Here is a 17031-nt window from a genome sequence, read left to right as displayed (position 1 = left end):
GCTTAGAGGATAGATGTCTGCCCAGCTTTAGTGCTGATTAAGGCTTGCTATAAATATAAAGGTTGTGTGTCTTTTATCTGGGTATGGAATGATCAAAGGTGGGGTGGAAACCCTAGGTTGAGATTAAATATCAACTACTACACCTACCCAAACAGTGTCACCAACTGGGGACCAATTTTTCAGATGTCCAAGAATATGGGGAGTATATTATTAAAATTACCACAGTGGCTCAAAGTGATGAGGTGGAAAGCATTCAGGATAAAAAAGCAGGAGCTACATACAGTGGTACACATCTTGAATCCCAATACTCAGGAGGCAAAGGCAGGTGAATCTCTTGTGATATTAAGGATAGCCTGTTCTACATTAAGCAGTGGTTCTCAACCTTCCTAATGCTGCAACCGTTTAATAGAGCTCCTCATGTTGTGGTGACCCCCAACCACAAAATTATTCCTGTTGCTATTTCATAACTATAATTTTGCTACAGTTATTAATCATAAGGTAAATATTTGATATACAGTATATCTAATATCTGTGAAAGGGTTGGTCTATTCCCCAAAGGGGTCTCAACCCACAGGTTGAGCACCACTGACAAAGAGTGTACCAGGCTACCCAGAACTACATAGTGATGTCCTGTCTCAAAAACAAACAGGTGCTACAGAGATGGGTCAGAATATAGAGCACTGGCTGGTCCTCCAGAGGACCCTGGTTCTATTCCAAGCACCCACATGCAGCACACGACACTCTGTAACTCTAGTTCTAGGGGATCTGAAACACTTTTCTAGCCTCTGAGGGCACCAGGCATGCAATACACATGGTGAATAGATATGAAGGCAAACACCCATATACATAAAACAACTTAATAACATGTATAAGAGAACGCATATATAGGGATGCTATATGCAATCACAATGGTTTTTTATTTAAGCAATTGAGTATTTGTAGATTTTGACATCAGCAAAATGTTATACAGAACGAGGTACAACAAATGGGTATTTAAGACCTAACTCTGGAAAGTATGTAACATTTTTTAAAGAAATTGAAGAAGACCTAAAAAAGAATGAAATGACAGACTATTCTTATGGATCTGAAGCTATGTTGCTAGGATAGTTATACACCACAATATGATCTAGATTAAACAACCGCTTCACCAATTCAAGGTGAAACTTTTTATAAATTGGTAAACTGATCCCAAATTCATATGGAAATCCAAGATCAGAACAGGTAAATTAATCTTGAAAAATAACTTTAGCTGGAGGTGGGGCTTTCATCCCAGCACTTTAGTAGGCAGAAGTATGTAAATTTTGGTGGGTTTGAGGCTATGTTGGTCTAGAAAGTGAGTTCCTGAACAACCAGAGAAACCACATCACCACCACCACCACCACCACCACCACCACCACCACCACCGAAAGAAAGGAGGGAGGGAGGGATAGATATAGATTAGATATAGAGACTTACACATAATTTACATATATATCCCATTTAAATATAATATCCAGAACAAGCAAGTTCGAGTTATGAAATGCAGGGGAAGTGTGACTACTGCTAAAGAGTATGAAGTCTCTTCTCTGATCGGATTGTGATGTGAATAATCAACTCTGTGAGCGCACTAAACAGCAGGCAGTGGGAGAGCCTGAGGGAATGTGTCTCAACTAGGAACAGGTGAACTAGAAGTGGCCTCTAACTCCCAGCTAAAGCAGGAGTCTCTGTGAGCTATAGGCCAGCCTGGTCTACAGAGCAAGCCCCACATCTTACAAAGCCTGAGAGCAGTTCAGACAGTGGGAATCATTAAACACATTAACTCATTCACAACACTAAAGTCTGCTAACAACAGAGACAGGATTAAAACAGACCACACTTCTACCTCAGTTCTCAGAACAATAACAAACAAGAATTTAAAAAGCACAGAAAATTAAATCTCTCCCAGGCAGACTGTACTATCACCTCAGCACGCTGAGAGACTGCACACTAGAGACCAGTCTAACTGCAAAATAAGACCCTGCCTCGAAACAAAAACAATTTTAATAATGTTAAACTAGTGTCCTGATATCCCAGCATCTCTTCTTAAGCTCCAAACCCTCTTCATTAATTAATCATTTTGCAAAAGGAATAACCAACAATTTCACTGGTATTTTAAAAAGCACTTGAATAGCTAAAAAATTATTATTTATCATTCACAGATTGTTTTCAGCAATTTAATTAAATCTTACCTAATTTTGCTTTTAGAAAATTCCATGACATAAAAACTTTGAAAAGCTAAGCCAACTTTACTGCACTTTATGTTGAAAATTAATAAATTTATTGTGTATGCATGCGTGTGTGCATGCTCAAATGCACATGCATGGACATATGTGTGGGTGCAAACCTAACACAAGGCACATGTGGAGGTCAAAGGACAACTTGAAGAAGTCAGTTCTCTCCTTCCACTATGTGGGTCTAGGGAATAAAGCTTAGGTCAACAACTTGGTAGCAACCACCTCCTGAGCCATTTAACTGACCTGTTATTAGCATTTATTCTTTTAAAATTACAGCGTGTGCATGTACGTGTGTGTTTGTGTGTGTGAAGGAAGATCTGCCTTTCCTTTGGTTGTTCTAAGGACAGGGTTTTGTGTAGCCCAGGGGACCTATAGCTACGTTTAGAGACTGAATCTGAAACCTTGTGATCCTCCTGCTTCCAGCTCTAAAAGGCCTGGGATGGCAGGCTTCTGCAATGCTAGTAATCAATCAAACCCAGGGCCTCTGCCATGCTAGGCCGGGCTCTACCCACCGATCTACATCCCCAGCTGAATATATTTTATTTTGATTTTTATTCAAAAGCCAGTCCTACAAATGTAGAGTTGAAAGATTCCGTTCCTTCCCCCGTTGACTTTCGTCAATGTTTTGACTACTTCAATCAGCAGAGGATGGGGGCCTTTCCAATTCCTCATCTGATGGACACTGAACTGATTGAAATCGCTGTTGTATGTGGTATAAAATACAACAAAGATGACCCAATGTATGGTTTTACTATGAAAAGAAGAGTTCTTGTCCAAATCCTCTTTTCACAGCACTTTAGACTCTTACAATCCTCCTCCCCCACAGAAAAAAACAGGAATGATAATATTTTGAAACTTTTATTACATTTATTTGTTTGATTTTTGTGTGGTTTCCAGCATGAGAGGCAGGCCAGAGATCAACTCTCAGGACCCCACCCCACTGTGTAGATCCAGGGAGTAAACTCAGATCATCAGACTTGGTGGCTACTACCTTTACCCACTGAGCCATCTCACAGGTTGGGTTAAAAATTTTTAAACGGACAAGATAAGTCCTTTCAACAGCTTAAAACTGTAACCTAATACTCGAATGAAGTGGGTCCCAGCCTTGATACAGTTCCTCCTGGCGTGGTGGCCTTTAACCGTAAATTATTTCTGTTGCTACTTTAGAGCTGTAAACGTGAACAGTACTGTAGATATCTGACATACGATTCACAGGTTGAGAACCGATGCTCTGGTTACAGAAGTCACAATACGACCACTGCACATCGTGTAAATTTAGTTCAAGACACACAGACTTAGGCTGCTGTAAGTACGCTTGTATGCAGCTCTCATCGTCTGGATGGGATTCTGGACAATGAGTCTGAGTGGGAGACTGGGAGTGGAGCTCAGTTTTCAGAACGTCTGCCTAGCAGGCAGAGCCTAAGATAAGATTCTGTCCCCAGCACCACATGGTGGCACACAGCTACTCAGAGGTAGAGGCAGAAAGACTGAAGGTTTAGTCACCCTACATAAGCACTGATTTTGCTTTTAGTAGTATCCATCTTATAGCTGAGACGACCCAAGCTGTCCTGTTACTTACGGTTTTCACTTTTTGACTCAATGGGTAATTTAGAAGTCTCTCCTACTAACCTAACAGATTTTAGAGATTTTTCTCTTTCAAAGCAATGATAAAGTCAGGTTCTGTCTTCAACTTCTGGGTGATCTTAAACAAAAATAACTTCCCTGGGTATTGGATTTGAGCAGGATGACTTTAAAAAATGAGAGAAAATGTGAAAAGTTCTGAGAGAGTAGAAGTGATGGCATGTGACAAAAATCCCAGCGCTGTGATGACAGACACCAAGAGGATGGGGAGTTCAAAGCCAGCTTGGGCTACAGAGGTGGCGGCTTTAAAAAAAACAACAAAACAAAACAAAAACCTCAGGACACACAAAAAAGGCCCAACTTTTTAGCCTAAGCTTAGAAATGAAGATGCTACCGTGGTAAAGTTCTTGTCTAGCACGTTCAAGGAGTGATGGAGCTGTTGCTTAGTTGGGCGTTGTGAAGCAGAAGTATGTCAAATTCAAAGCCTGCATAGTGTCACAGAGTTGTTCTCTCCAAAACAACCAAAACTAAATATACATATAGTGTCGTCTTCCAACACATACTTACATACAATAATAGCATGGAGTGCAGTCATATTATATAACTAATAAATTGTTTTAAAAGCATATTATTAAATGCAAATACCAATTCATGTTAGACAAGGATAGCACTTCAGTGGCAGGAAAGGTAATTTGCAGTTACCTTGATCAAGTATTTTTCCCATCTGTCTGCTGTAACGGATTTGCCAATCTTCCTCATTAACTTCAAATGCAGCTCCACCAATTCTTTTGGTACTTAAAATGAAGGGAAAACTACTGTTAGCCAACAAAATAAAATATTTACAGATATTTAAGATTCTAAAAACAAACAAACAAACAAACAAACAACTTCCTCCAGCCCTAAATATTTTCTCAAAACATAGGACATTGATTCTCTCTGCATCCGTTGAGTTCTAAAAGTCAGAACTAGAGTGAAAAATGACTACCATTTTATGAGAGCACTAATAGGGAACAGTTGTATTTCAAACCATAATTAATAATTCTATTGGAAATTAGAGAGAAAGTCACAGTAGTTCAATAGTTGCACAAGCCCCATGCAATGTAGGTCCCACATGGGTAGGGATGAGGGGCGCATGTAGGGCAGCAGAGCAAAGTCAATGCCCTGAACTTTCTGCTTCACTTTCTGTGAACAGAAAACTGCTCCAAACTGATCTGGTTCAGTTTTAATATGACTGGAAATGAGGCTCGGAGATAAAGCACACTGCCTAGCATGTTGAGGCTCCAGGTTCAATCTACAGTAATACAATAAGTAATAACCATCAAAAAGCACTTAGCTATACAACTAAAATTCCTCATGTGTTCCTCATGCTATCCATTTGGATTCCAGACCAACATATAAATTCACACAGTGAGAAAGAAATTGAAGATTATACATATTAGGTTGGTGGGCATTTCAGAAACTGGTCTAACAGTGTTCAAACTATCAAACAAACAAACAAACAAAGAACCCTTCCTTCAAATCTAACTTCCACCTAATGAGCTAAACGTCTCTGTAGCATATAGCACGTTACAGATTTCTGCCTGCCAGCCTTCACAAACAAAAGAAAAATAGAAAGAGAGGTAGGGAGAGAAAAGAAAAAGAAAAGGAATCCTCCGAAGCTCCCCTCTCTAGACAGGTCTAACCATTAGGCAGTGTCTTTAAGAGGAACTCTCTTCCCTCACTGGGTTTGACTCTTAGTCTCTGGTTTAAAAGACAGTAATTTAATTCCTCTTCATTAGGAACTTCAAAAAATTGCTCTGTCGTCCCTCAGGTTCTGTTATCACTGCAAACAACCAGAGTTCCTCTAACTATCCCTCATGTCTGATCTTATTGTTTTTAAATTATATTAGTTAGACCCAAGGGAAATATAAAACACATACACCTGCCAAATTTTTTATTTCCCAAATACCACTAGCAACCTAAAAGAAATTACAGGTATCCTACTTACATTTTTCCATAATCAAATATTAAGAAGATGCTGGACCAAAACAATGTTTTTTTTTTAAAATATTTTATTTATTATATAGGAGTACACTGTAGCTGTCTTCAGACACACCAGAAGAGGGCATCAGATCTCTTTACAGATGGTTGTGAGCCACCATGTGGTTGCTGGGATTTGAACTCAGGACCTTGGGAACAGCAGTCGGTGCTCTTAACCACTGAGCCACCTCTCCAGCTCCCACAATGTTTTTTTAATAGCAAAGATTCTCAGTATTTGTTAATTGCCCTTATGGAGCACTATGAGTATCTTAGAAATAAATCTGCGCATTCTTCAATATGTTTGATCTAATATGGTGTTAAATATGAATACTGTGCAGACCACTCTAAGATGGGGAAATAACTTTCCACAGTCCTCATTCTCTCAGGAGTTTTCTTCTGCTGACATTCTTTTTTTTTTTTTTAAAGATTTATTTATTTTATATATACAAGTACACTGTAGCTGTCTTCAGACCAGAAGAGGGCATTGGATCCCTTTACAGATGGTTGTGAGCCACCATGTGGTTGCTGGGATTTGAACTCAGGACCTCTGGAAGAGCAGTCAGTGCTCTTAACCACTGAGCCATCTCTCCAGCCCAGGAGTTTTCTTCTGAAACCATTTCCAACTTGACATATCTTGGAAGTTTAACATTCGCCCATTCAACAATTTCTAAGAGTCTACTATCAGCAAATGAAAACAGTCCTTGTCCTGAGCGAGCCTACATGCGTGAGTCTTCCCCAGGTAGGCTAGGCACATGTAGACAGTCACTCCATACCATGATGTCAGTGAACTAAACCTCTGACACTGTAAGCCAGCCCCAATTAAATGCTTTCTTCTGTAAGAGCTGCAGTGGCCATGGTGTCTCTTCACAGCAACAGAACACTAAGTAACAAAATGTATTTAACTTTTGCTTACAAAGACATCTAAAATGTGATGATCTTTAAGATAAAATCAAGGGGCTGGGGATTTAGCTCAGTGGTAGAGCGCTTACTTAGGAAGCGCAAGGCCCTGGGTTCGGTCCCCAGCTCCGAAAAAAAGAACCAAAAAAAAAAAAAAAAAGATAAAATCAATTGATAAAAACCTATAGGATAGGATGGACAGGGAGAATTTCATATAGAAACAAAAGGAGATGTAAATGCTACAAACAAAACAGTGAACTTCCAAAGACTATGGAACTTCAGACAGGGACTTTACCATACAGACAGCGTACAAAGCCAGCTAAGAAGACGGATTTTATTTACAAGTTGAGGCAGAGACTGCTCTGTATTTCTGAAATATCTCAATAACCAAATGAGAGGAAATTAGATTTTAAAACAAAAGCTTTCATTTGCTTGCTTTTATGGTATAGGGTCAAATTTTGATGTAAAGTCAAGAAAATATCTACAAAGATGAGAGCAGTCGGAACTACAAAGACATGGTTTAGGAAATAAGATCAAGAGAATGTTGACAGGCTGCTAGTGCAGAGAAGAAAACCCGAGTGAGGCTCACCTAACCCAAGAGGGAGGCCAAAGACAAAGCACAGCAAACAAACGCCACCCCGGCTCATTTCTAGTTCTCCCAGCCTATGTCAGAGGTTAGGACCTTTAACCCTGAACCTTGACTTTCTAATCTGTATTAAAAGACTGGTTATCTCCTGGAGTTCTGAAACAGTAAAATGCTAGATAGAATTCAAAGACCTTTGATTGTTATGAATTTTGGAAACTAAGATCACCTTCAACTCTTTCGTTTCCCAAACATATTAAGTCCATGATTTACCTAACCCCATCTCAATCTGCTACCTTCTAACCTCAGCCTACTACCCCCCAAACCTTCAACCTCCTCCTCACTTCAGGAAAAAAAAAAAAAAAAAAGAACTGCTAAACATAGTCTATACTCAAACCAATATCCCAACTTAGCAGTTGGTAAATACATTTATTTATAGCTCCAAAATACTTATATAAATTTAAACTTCTTGTCTCAGAGTCCTGATAATTATTTCAGTCTAACTCCCAATCCATTTCTCTCACATTTACACTGAACTCCTTCATAGAAATCACTTTCTTCTGTTGGATGCCCATTAACCCTCTCCTTGCCTGTTGCCTGTGAGTCCCTGTGAGCTCATTTCCATGTGAATCAACTTCATCTTTCAATGACTGGGAAATTTAAGTCTCAGGCGTTCCAAAAACAGTAGGCATGCATGTCTTTTATTCTTAGACTGTCACTGCTGCTCATACTGCCTGCATCAAGTGGTGACTCAGACACCAGGTTTTTTATACCTACCTACCACCTCACACAGAAATCATGAAAAATGTTTATTCTGTTGGCACTACTTTTAAAAAAGCTAAGAGAAAACAAAAATCAATACACAGTTATCATGTTTCTCATTCTTTTTTACAAATCTTGATTATGTTAATTTAGGTATATAAAAACATAAGTATTACTGAATTTATTAAGGTCCTAGCTCTTATTATAGAGTGAAGCCACATGACACTGTAAGCCAGCCCCAATTAAATGCTCTTTTGTAAGAACTGCAGCGGCCATGGTGTCTCTTCACAGCAACAGAACACTGACTAAGACAGTAACAAAATTTATTTAATTTTTGCTTACAAAGACAACTAAAATGTGATGATCTTTAAGAGCAATGAATATGTTAACTGATAAAATAAATGGGCAAACATTTCAAAAGAAAAAAATAGAGCTGGGAGATAGCTAGCTTGGTGATACAGCACATGCTTACCTTGTGTGAAACTCTAGCTCTTTGTCCTTAGCAACCTCCAAAATTTGCTTGAAAATTAATAAAATTGTCATAGTATGAAACTCAACATTCGCTAAAGCAGCTGCTTACCTAATAGAGCACTGTGGCATAACCATGTGTTCTGTATCTGCAATTTCCAACACAGCAGCCATTCAGCCACATGAAGCTACGGAGATCTGATATGTGGCTAATGAATGTAAAGAACGAAGCTACTTTCAATTGCTTTTTTAAAGTTATGTATATATTTATGTGTCTGTGTGGAAATATGTACATGTGAGTGGAAATGCTCACCAAGGCCAGAAGCGGTCACTGGAGTTGGAGTAGTAGGTAGTTTATGAGCCAGCCAACATGGTTACTGAAAACGGAACGCCAGTTCTCTAGAACAGGAGCAAGAGCTCTTAATTGCTGAGCCATCTCTCTAGGACCAGAGCCAAGCTAGCTTTTTGGTTTTATTTATTCTTTAAAAACTTTATTTAATCTTATTTAATTTTATTTATTGATTGATTGATTGATTGATTGATTGCATGTGTTATAGATACATGTATGAAAAAGTGTGTGACAGTCAGAGGACAGTTCCAGAGTCAGTCCTTCCCCCACCATGTGGTTCCTGGGGATCAAACCCAGCTTCTCAGGCTTGGCAGCAAGCCTCTTTACACCTGCGGAGCCATTTTGCCAGCCCTAACTTTATATGTCTTTTGTTTGTGTGTTTGTTTGTTTATCAAGACAGAGTTTCTCTATGTAGCCCTGGCTTTCCTGAAACTCACTCAGTAGACCAGGTTGGCCTCGAACTCAGAGATCCACCAGTCTCCTGAATGCTAGGATTAAAAGTTGTGCCTCTACACCTGACTAAAAGTATTAACTACATTCTTAAATCATATGATCATTTTCTACACATTGACAAAGCTCTAATTTTATTCACTTGTCAACTACAACATTTTCTAAATAACCTAACTTCCACAGCATTACTTATAAACCTTGAAACAATTTACTAACTTCAAACCATTCTTTTCTGAAAAGCATAGATTTCTGTCCCAACTGAACTAAGAACCCTTTCCTCCTAAGGCCTCAGGAGGGGAAAGATTCCAAAACAAGAAGTAAAGGCCAGGGGTCAGTCATGAAGATCCTGCCAGAGGACACAGTCATGGGGCAGAAGTGGAAAAATGCAGACTGTAGGGTTGGCCCAATTGCCCAAAGATATTCCACACTGACACTTCTCTAAGCGTCTTTTTATTATAAAGTCTTTAAAATGTTGCTGCTTCTGCACGTCTGGTCTGTTACTTAGATTCTGCTTTTGGAATGGTATAAATTACAGCAGCTTATAATGCCTAATCTCCTCCTTGATCCTTTAAGAGTCTGTTATTTAAATTTCCTCTACACCTACGAGCAGAGATCGATTCAGAGTTATTTTATCTTGGTCATAGGTGAGAGAACACTGGTTTTAGACACAGTGCCTGGAAAACAAGCTGACGAGAGCTTCACTTGCTGCCCAGTCCTTAGAGCCTGCTGTGGGGCAGTTTTAGAATAGAGACTGATCCCCTCAGGTCACTTGGCCCTTGACGTGACTGTCCTGTGTTCCTATACCTCACCTTCAAAGAGTTCATTTAACCAATCACCTTAGTGTTCCAAAAAGCAAGTGAAATGGCTAAAGACTGTAAACTATACTATACCTTAAAACCCCTGAAAAGGTCTGAGACCCAGAAAAATTCTAGGTAAGTATACTATAAACAACTACACCAGCTTATTACTATTTTGAACTAATTGATCCAAGAACAGCCATGAGGCAGGGGAGAAAGAACTCCTTGCACTACTTCCATTTTCAGAGCTCTATTTAGCATGGAATTTCTGTTCCCACACAGTAATACACCCAAACTGCTCAGATGACACCAAATCCAAAGTGCAGAATGTATTTACTATAAACAAGGTAGTTGGTACAAATGCTAGATAGATTCAAGGACAGCTGGGCTGTAGAACTGCAGCACTGTGTGAGGCCACCCTTCCAAAGACTCCTTCAGTCTTAGCAGGACTGCACCTCACTTACCCAACAGTGGAGAGAGGGAACTTGTAGGGTCCACCTACAGTAGAAAGACAAGGCATCAAGTGGAAGGATGGGGTTGCCATCCCACAGTCAAAAACTCTGACCCAGAATTGTTCCTGTCTGAAAGAACTGCAGGGACAAAAACAGAGGAAAAACAAGGGGAAAAAATGAGGGAAAAAAAAATGAGGGAAAGGAGGTTCAGTGACAGGCCCAACTTGGGATCTGCCTCAAAGGGGAGGCTCCAAGGCCTGACACTATTACTGATGCTATGGTTCTTACAGACATGGCTGCCCTCCAAGAGGTCCAACAAACAGCTGAATGAGACAGACACAGATACCCAACCAATGGACAGAAGCTGAGGACCACTTAAAAATGGAAAAACCAGTACCAGTTGAAATCCTTCGCCTACATGTATCAAGTGCTGAAATTTTTGCCACATTTTACAGAGTTAATGCCACCAGGAAATGCCTCTCTAACAATAGTTAAGAAAAGGATACGCCAAGCAAGTGAATGAAAAAAGTGTACAAGGCAAGAAAGAGATGCATGTAAAGCCTCAAGACATGCCCAAGTGTCCAGCAATGCTGGAGACACGCAGTGCCTCCCACCTGACATGTGAGAAGCCCTGGACTAACGACTGCACCTTGACAAACAAAGACCTAGCTGGAGAAGTAAGCAGAATGCAAATTAATAAAGCCTTTGACTTGTTTAAGTATCTGGATTTTTTCTAAACCACTCAAGTTTAGACTCTATTCTAAGTGCAATGAGAATCCACAGAAGGAATAGGAGAAACATTCCTTGACTTTAACTTTTTAAAAGATCGATTTACATCCACGTTCAACTTGAAAATTCTACAAGCAGAGACCAAGGCAAGACAGAGTCACAGCTGAAACAAAATTGCACTACGGCTGAGTAACAGGCAAAGGAAAACTCACTATACAAACTGATGCTTTATTATTTTATGTGTATGTGTTTGTTTTGGTGAGGTTGTGTGGACCACATGCATACAGAAGCCTGAGGAGCCCAGAGAAGGGCATCAGAGCCCCTGGAATTGGAGATACAGGAGGTTGTAGGAGATCATGAAGGTGCTGTAAGCTGAACCCAGGTCCTCTGCAAGAGTACTGAGTGCTCTGAACTCTTGAGCCCATCATTGCTGCCTTCGTCCTGTTCAACATTTTCCAAGGTCCATGAGATGGTTAAGATCCCATAGGGGACAGATAAAACTAAAAGGTTATTGCTATCTATATGCAGAAAATAAGACAAGATGCTTGGGTTACAGAGATAAACAGAAGTACCACAAAGGAAAACTAAAATCACAGAGAGGGAGAGGGAGAGGGAGAGTGGGAGGGGGAGGGGGCGAGCGCACAATACCTGTTATTGCCTAAAAGTTGTTATTATTAATTATTACCAAAAAATTTCTACTTAAGTAAACCATTTTTTAAATGCTCAACCAATCCCTTGGGAGCGCACCCCTTCATCTCTTCCCTACACATCCTCAGTACTTAGAGTTCCAGTGCAAGTGTGTTTTAAGTCTTCACCTCGGGTACTGACAACATCCTAGGGACTTAACCCATCGTGGAGAAAATAAAATACGCCAACACTCTCCTGTAGCTCACAGGGAACACTCAGCTACAGGTGACCAAAGAGCGTACTGAGTAAGACATCCTCTATTACCTCTGTCTGACTGCCCTCCCTTACAGCACTTCCTGAGTCTCACTTCTTTTTTTTTTTTTCTTAACTTGAGTATTTCTTATATACATTTCGAGTGTTATTCCCTTTCCCAGTTTCCGGGCAAACATCCCCCTCCCCCCTCCCCTTTCTTATCGGTGTTCCCCTCCCCACCCTCCCCGCATTGTCCCCCTCCCCCCAACAGTCTAGTTCACTGGGGGTTCAGTCTTAGCAGGACCCAGGGCTTCCCCTTCCACTGGTGCTCTTACTAGGATATTCATTGCTACCTATGAGGTCAGAGTCCAGGGTCAGTCCATGTATAGTCTTTAGGTAGTGGCTTAGTCCCTGGAAGCTCTGGTTGCTTGGCATTGTTGTACATATGGGGTCTCGAGCCCCTTCAAGCTCTTCCAGTTCTTTCTCTGATTCCTTCAACGGGGGTCCTATTCTCAGTTCAGTGGTTTGCTGCTGGTATTCGCCTCTGTATTTGCTGTATTTTGGCTGTGTCTCTCAGGAGCGATCTACATCCGGCTCCTGTCGGTCTGCACTTCTTTGCTTCATCCATCTTGTCTAATTGGATGGCTGTATATGCATGGGCCACATGTGGGGCAGACTCTGAATGGGTGTTCCTTCTGTCTCTGTTTTAATCTTTGCCTCTCTCTTCCCTGCCAAGGGTATTCTTGTTCCCCTTTTAAAGAAGGAGTGAACCATTCACATTTTGATCATCTGTCTTGAGTTTCATTTGTTCTAGGCATTTAGGGTAATTCAAGCATTTGGGCTAATAGCCACTTATCAGTGAGTGCATACCATGTATGTCTTTCTGTGTTTGGGTTAGCTCACTCAGGATGATATTTTCCAGTTCCAGCCATTTGCCTACGAATTTCATAAAGTCGTTGTTTTTGATAGCTGAGTAATATTCCATTGTGTAGATGTACCACATTTTCTGTATCCATTCCTCTGTTGAAAGGCATCTGGGTTCTTTCCAGCTTCTGGCTATTATAAATAAGGCTGCACTGAACATAGTGGAGCACGTGTCTTTTTTATATGTTGGGGCATCTTTTGGGTATATGCCCAAGAGAGGTATAGCTGGATCCTCAGGCAGTTCAATGTCCAATTTTCTGAGGATCCTCCAGACTGATTTCCAGAATGGTTGTACCAGTTTGCAATCCCACCAACAATGGAGGAGTGTTCCTCTTTCTCCACATCCTCGCCAGCATCTGTTGTCCCCTGAGTTTTTGATCTTAGCCATTCTCACTGGTGTGAGGTGAAATCTCAGGGTTGTTTTGATTTGCATTTCCCTTATGACTAAAGATGTTGAACATTTCTTTAGGTGTTTCTCCGCCATTCGGCATTCCTCAGCTGTGAATTCTTTGTTTAGCTCTGAGCCCCATTTTTTAATAGGGTTATTTGTTTCCCTGTGGTCTAACTTCTTGAGTTCTTTCTATATTTTGGATATAAGGCCTCTATCTGTTGTAGGATTGGTAAAGATCTTTTCCCAATCTGTTGGTTGCCGTTTTGTCCTAACCACAGTGTCCTTTACCTTACAGAAGCTTTGCAGTTTTATGAGATGCCATTTGTCAATTCTTGATCTTAGAGCGTAAGCCATTTGTGTTTTGTTCAGGAAATTTTTTCCAGTGCCCATGTGTTCCAGATGCTTCCCTAGTTTTTCTTCTATTAGTTTGAGTGTGTCTGCTTTGATGTGGAGGTCCTTGATCCACTTGGACTTAAGCTTTGTACAGGGTGATAAGCATGGATCGATCTGCATTCTTCTACATGTTGACCTCCAGTTGAACCAGCACCATTTGCTGAAAATGCTATCTTTTTTCCATTGGATGGTTTTGGCTCCTTTGTCAAAAATCAAGTGACCATAGGTGTGTGGGTTCATTTCTGGGTCTTCAATTCTATTCCATTGGTCTATCTGTCTGTCTCTGTACCAATACCATGCAGTTTTTATCACTATTGCTCTGTAATACTGCTTGAGTTCAGGGATAGTGATTCCCCCTGAAGTCCTTTCATTGTTGAGGATAGCTTTAGCTATCCTGGGTTTTTTGTTATTCCAGATGAATTTGCAAATTGTTCTGTCTAACTCTTTGAAGAATTGGATTGGTATTTTGATGGGGATTGCATTGAATCTGTAGATTGCTTTTGGTAAAATGGCCATTTTTACTATATTAATCCTGCCAATCCATGAGCATGGGAGATCTTTCCATCTTCTGAGGTCTTCTTCAATTTCCTTCTTCAGTGTCTTGAAGTTCTTATTGTACAGATCTTTTACTTGCTTTGTTAAAGTCACTCCGAGGTACTTTATATTATTTGGGTCTATTATGAAGGGTGTCGTTTCCCTAATTTCTTTCTCGGCTTGTTTCTCTTTTGTATAGAGGAAGGCAACTGATTTATTTGAGTTAATTTTATACCCAGCCACTTTGCTGAAGTTGTTTATCAGCTTTAGTAGTTCTCTGGTGGAACTTTTGGGATCACTTAAACATACTATCATATCATCTACAAATAGTGATATTTTGACTTCTTCTTTTCCGATCTGTATCCCCTTGACATCCTTTTGTTGTCTGATTGCTCTGGCTAGAACTTCAAGAACTATATTGAATAAGTAGGGAGAGAGTGGGCAGCCTTGTCTAGTCCCTGATTTTAGTGGGATTGCTTCAAGTTTCTCTCCATTTAGTTTAATGTTAGCAACTGGTTTGCTGTATATGGCTTTTACCATGTTCAGGTATGGGCCTTGAATTCCTATTCTTTCCAGGACTTTTATCATGAAGGGGTGTTGAATTTTGTCAAATGCTTTCTCAGCATCTAATGAAATGATCATGTGGTTTTGTTCTTTCAGTTTGTTTATATAATGGATCACGTTGATGGTTTTCCGTATATTAAACCATCCCTGCATGCCTGGGATGAAGCCTACTTGATCATGGTGGATGATTGTTTTGATGTGCTCTTGGATTCGGCTTGCCAGAATTTTGTTGAGTATTTTTGCGTCGATATTCATAAGGGAAATTGGTCTGAAGTTCTCTTTCTTTGTTGTGTCTTTGTGTGGTTTAGGTATAAGAGTAATTGTGGCTTCGTAGAAGGTATTCGGTAGTGATACATCTGTTTCTATTTTGTGGAATAGTTTGGATAATATTGGTATGAGGTCTTCTATGAAGGTTTGATAGAATTCTGCACTAAATCCGTCTGGACCTGGGCTCTTTTTGGTTGGGAGACCTTTAATGACTGCTTCTATTTCCTTAGGAGTTATGGGGTTGTTTAACTGGTTTATCTGTTCCTGATTTAACTTCGGTACCTGGTATCTGTCTAGGAAATTGTCCATTTCCTGAAGATTTTCAAGTTTTGTTGAATATAGGTTTTTATAGTAAGATCTGATGATTTTTTGAATTTCCTCTGAATCTGTAGTTATGTCTCCCTTTTCATTTCTGATTTTGTTAATTTGGACGCATTCTCTGTGTCCTCTCATTAGTCTGGCTAAGGGTTTATCTATCTTGTTGATTTTCTCAAAGAACCAACTTTTGGTTCTGTTGATTCTTTCTATGGTCCTTTTTGTTTCTACTTGGTTGATTTCAGCTCTGAGTTTGATTATTTCCTGCCTTCTACTCCTCCTGGGTGTATTTGCTTCTTTTTGTTCTAGAGCTTTTAGGTGTGCTGTCAAGCTGCTGACATATGCTCTTTCCTGTTTCTTTCTGCAGGCACTCAGCGCTATGAGTTTTCCTCTTAGCACAGCTTTCATTGTGTCCCATAAGTTTGGGTATGTTGTACCTTCATTTTCATTAAATTCTAAAAAGTTTTTAATTTCTTTATTTCTTCCTTGACCAGGTTATCATTGAGTAGAGCATTGTTCAATTTCCAAGTATATGTGGACATTCTTCCTTGATTGTTATTGAAGACCAGTTTTAGACCGTGGTGGTCCGATAGCACGCATGGGATTATTTCTATCTTTCTGTACCTGTTGAGGCCCGTTTTTTGACCAATTATATGGTCAATTTTGGAGAAAGTACCATGAGGAGCTGAGAAGAAGGTATATCCTTTTGCTTTAGGATAGAATGTTCTATAAATATCCGTTAGGTCCATTTGGCTCATGACTTCTCTTAGTCTGTCTACATCTCTGTTTAATTTCTGTTTCCATGATCTGTCCATTGATGAGAGTGGGGTGTTGAAATCTCCCACTATTATTGTGTGAGGTCCAATGTGTGTTTTGAGCTTTAGTAAGGTTTCTTTTACATATGTAGGTGCCCTTGTATTTGGGGCATAGATATTTAGGATTGAGAGTTCATCTTGGTGGATTTTTCCTTTGATGAATATGAAGTGTCCTTCCTTATCTTTTTTGATGACTTTTAGTTGGAAATTGATTTTATTTGATATTAGAATGGCTACTCCAGCTTGCTTCTTCTGACCATTTGCTTGGAAAGTTGTTTTCCAGCCTTTCACTCTGAGGTAGTGTCTGTCTTTGTCTCTGAGGTGTGTTTCCTGTAGGCAGCAGAATGCAGGGTCCTCGTTGCGTATCCAGTTTGTTAATCTATTTCTTTTTATTGGGGAGTTGAGACCATTGATGTTGAGAGATATTAAAGAATAGTGATTATTGCTTCCCGTTATATTCATATTTGGATGTGAGGTTATGTGTGTGTGCTTTCATTCTCTTTGTTTTGTTGCCAAGACGATTAGTTTCTTGCTTTTTCTAGGGTATAGCTTGCCTCCTTATGTTGGGCTTTACCATTTATTATCCTTTGCAGTGCTGGATTTGTAGAGA

The 17031-nt window shown here is 39.9% G+C and overlaps 1 protein-coding gene across 2 annotated transcripts in view; it reads right to left on the bottom strand.

Annotated features, from left to right (window-relative positions):
- The window catches only part of Rsf1 (remodeling and spacing factor 1), a 115269-nt gene that overhangs the window by 70092 nt on the left and 28146 nt on the right, over positions 1-17031 (bottom strand). For both annotated transcript variants that reach the window (XR_015624338.1, NM_001427468.1), the window contains 1 exon segment: positions 4536-4627. Coding sequence is in view for 1 of the 2 variants with exons in the window: in NM_001427468.1 (NP_001414397.1) it covers positions 4536-4627 (92 nt within the window). In the remaining variant the exon portion in view is untranslated.

This window comes from Rattus norvegicus, chromosome 1 (assembly GCF_021556685.1).
Source record: "Rattus norvegicus strain SHRSP/BbbUtx chromosome 1, alternate assembly SHRSP_T2T, whole genome shotgun sequence".
Classification (NCBI taxonomy): Eukaryota; Metazoa; Chordata; class Mammalia; order Rodentia; family Muridae; genus Rattus; species Rattus norvegicus.
Note: the sequence above shows the minus strand (reverse complement) of the source record. Positions and strands in the feature narration are given on the sequence as shown.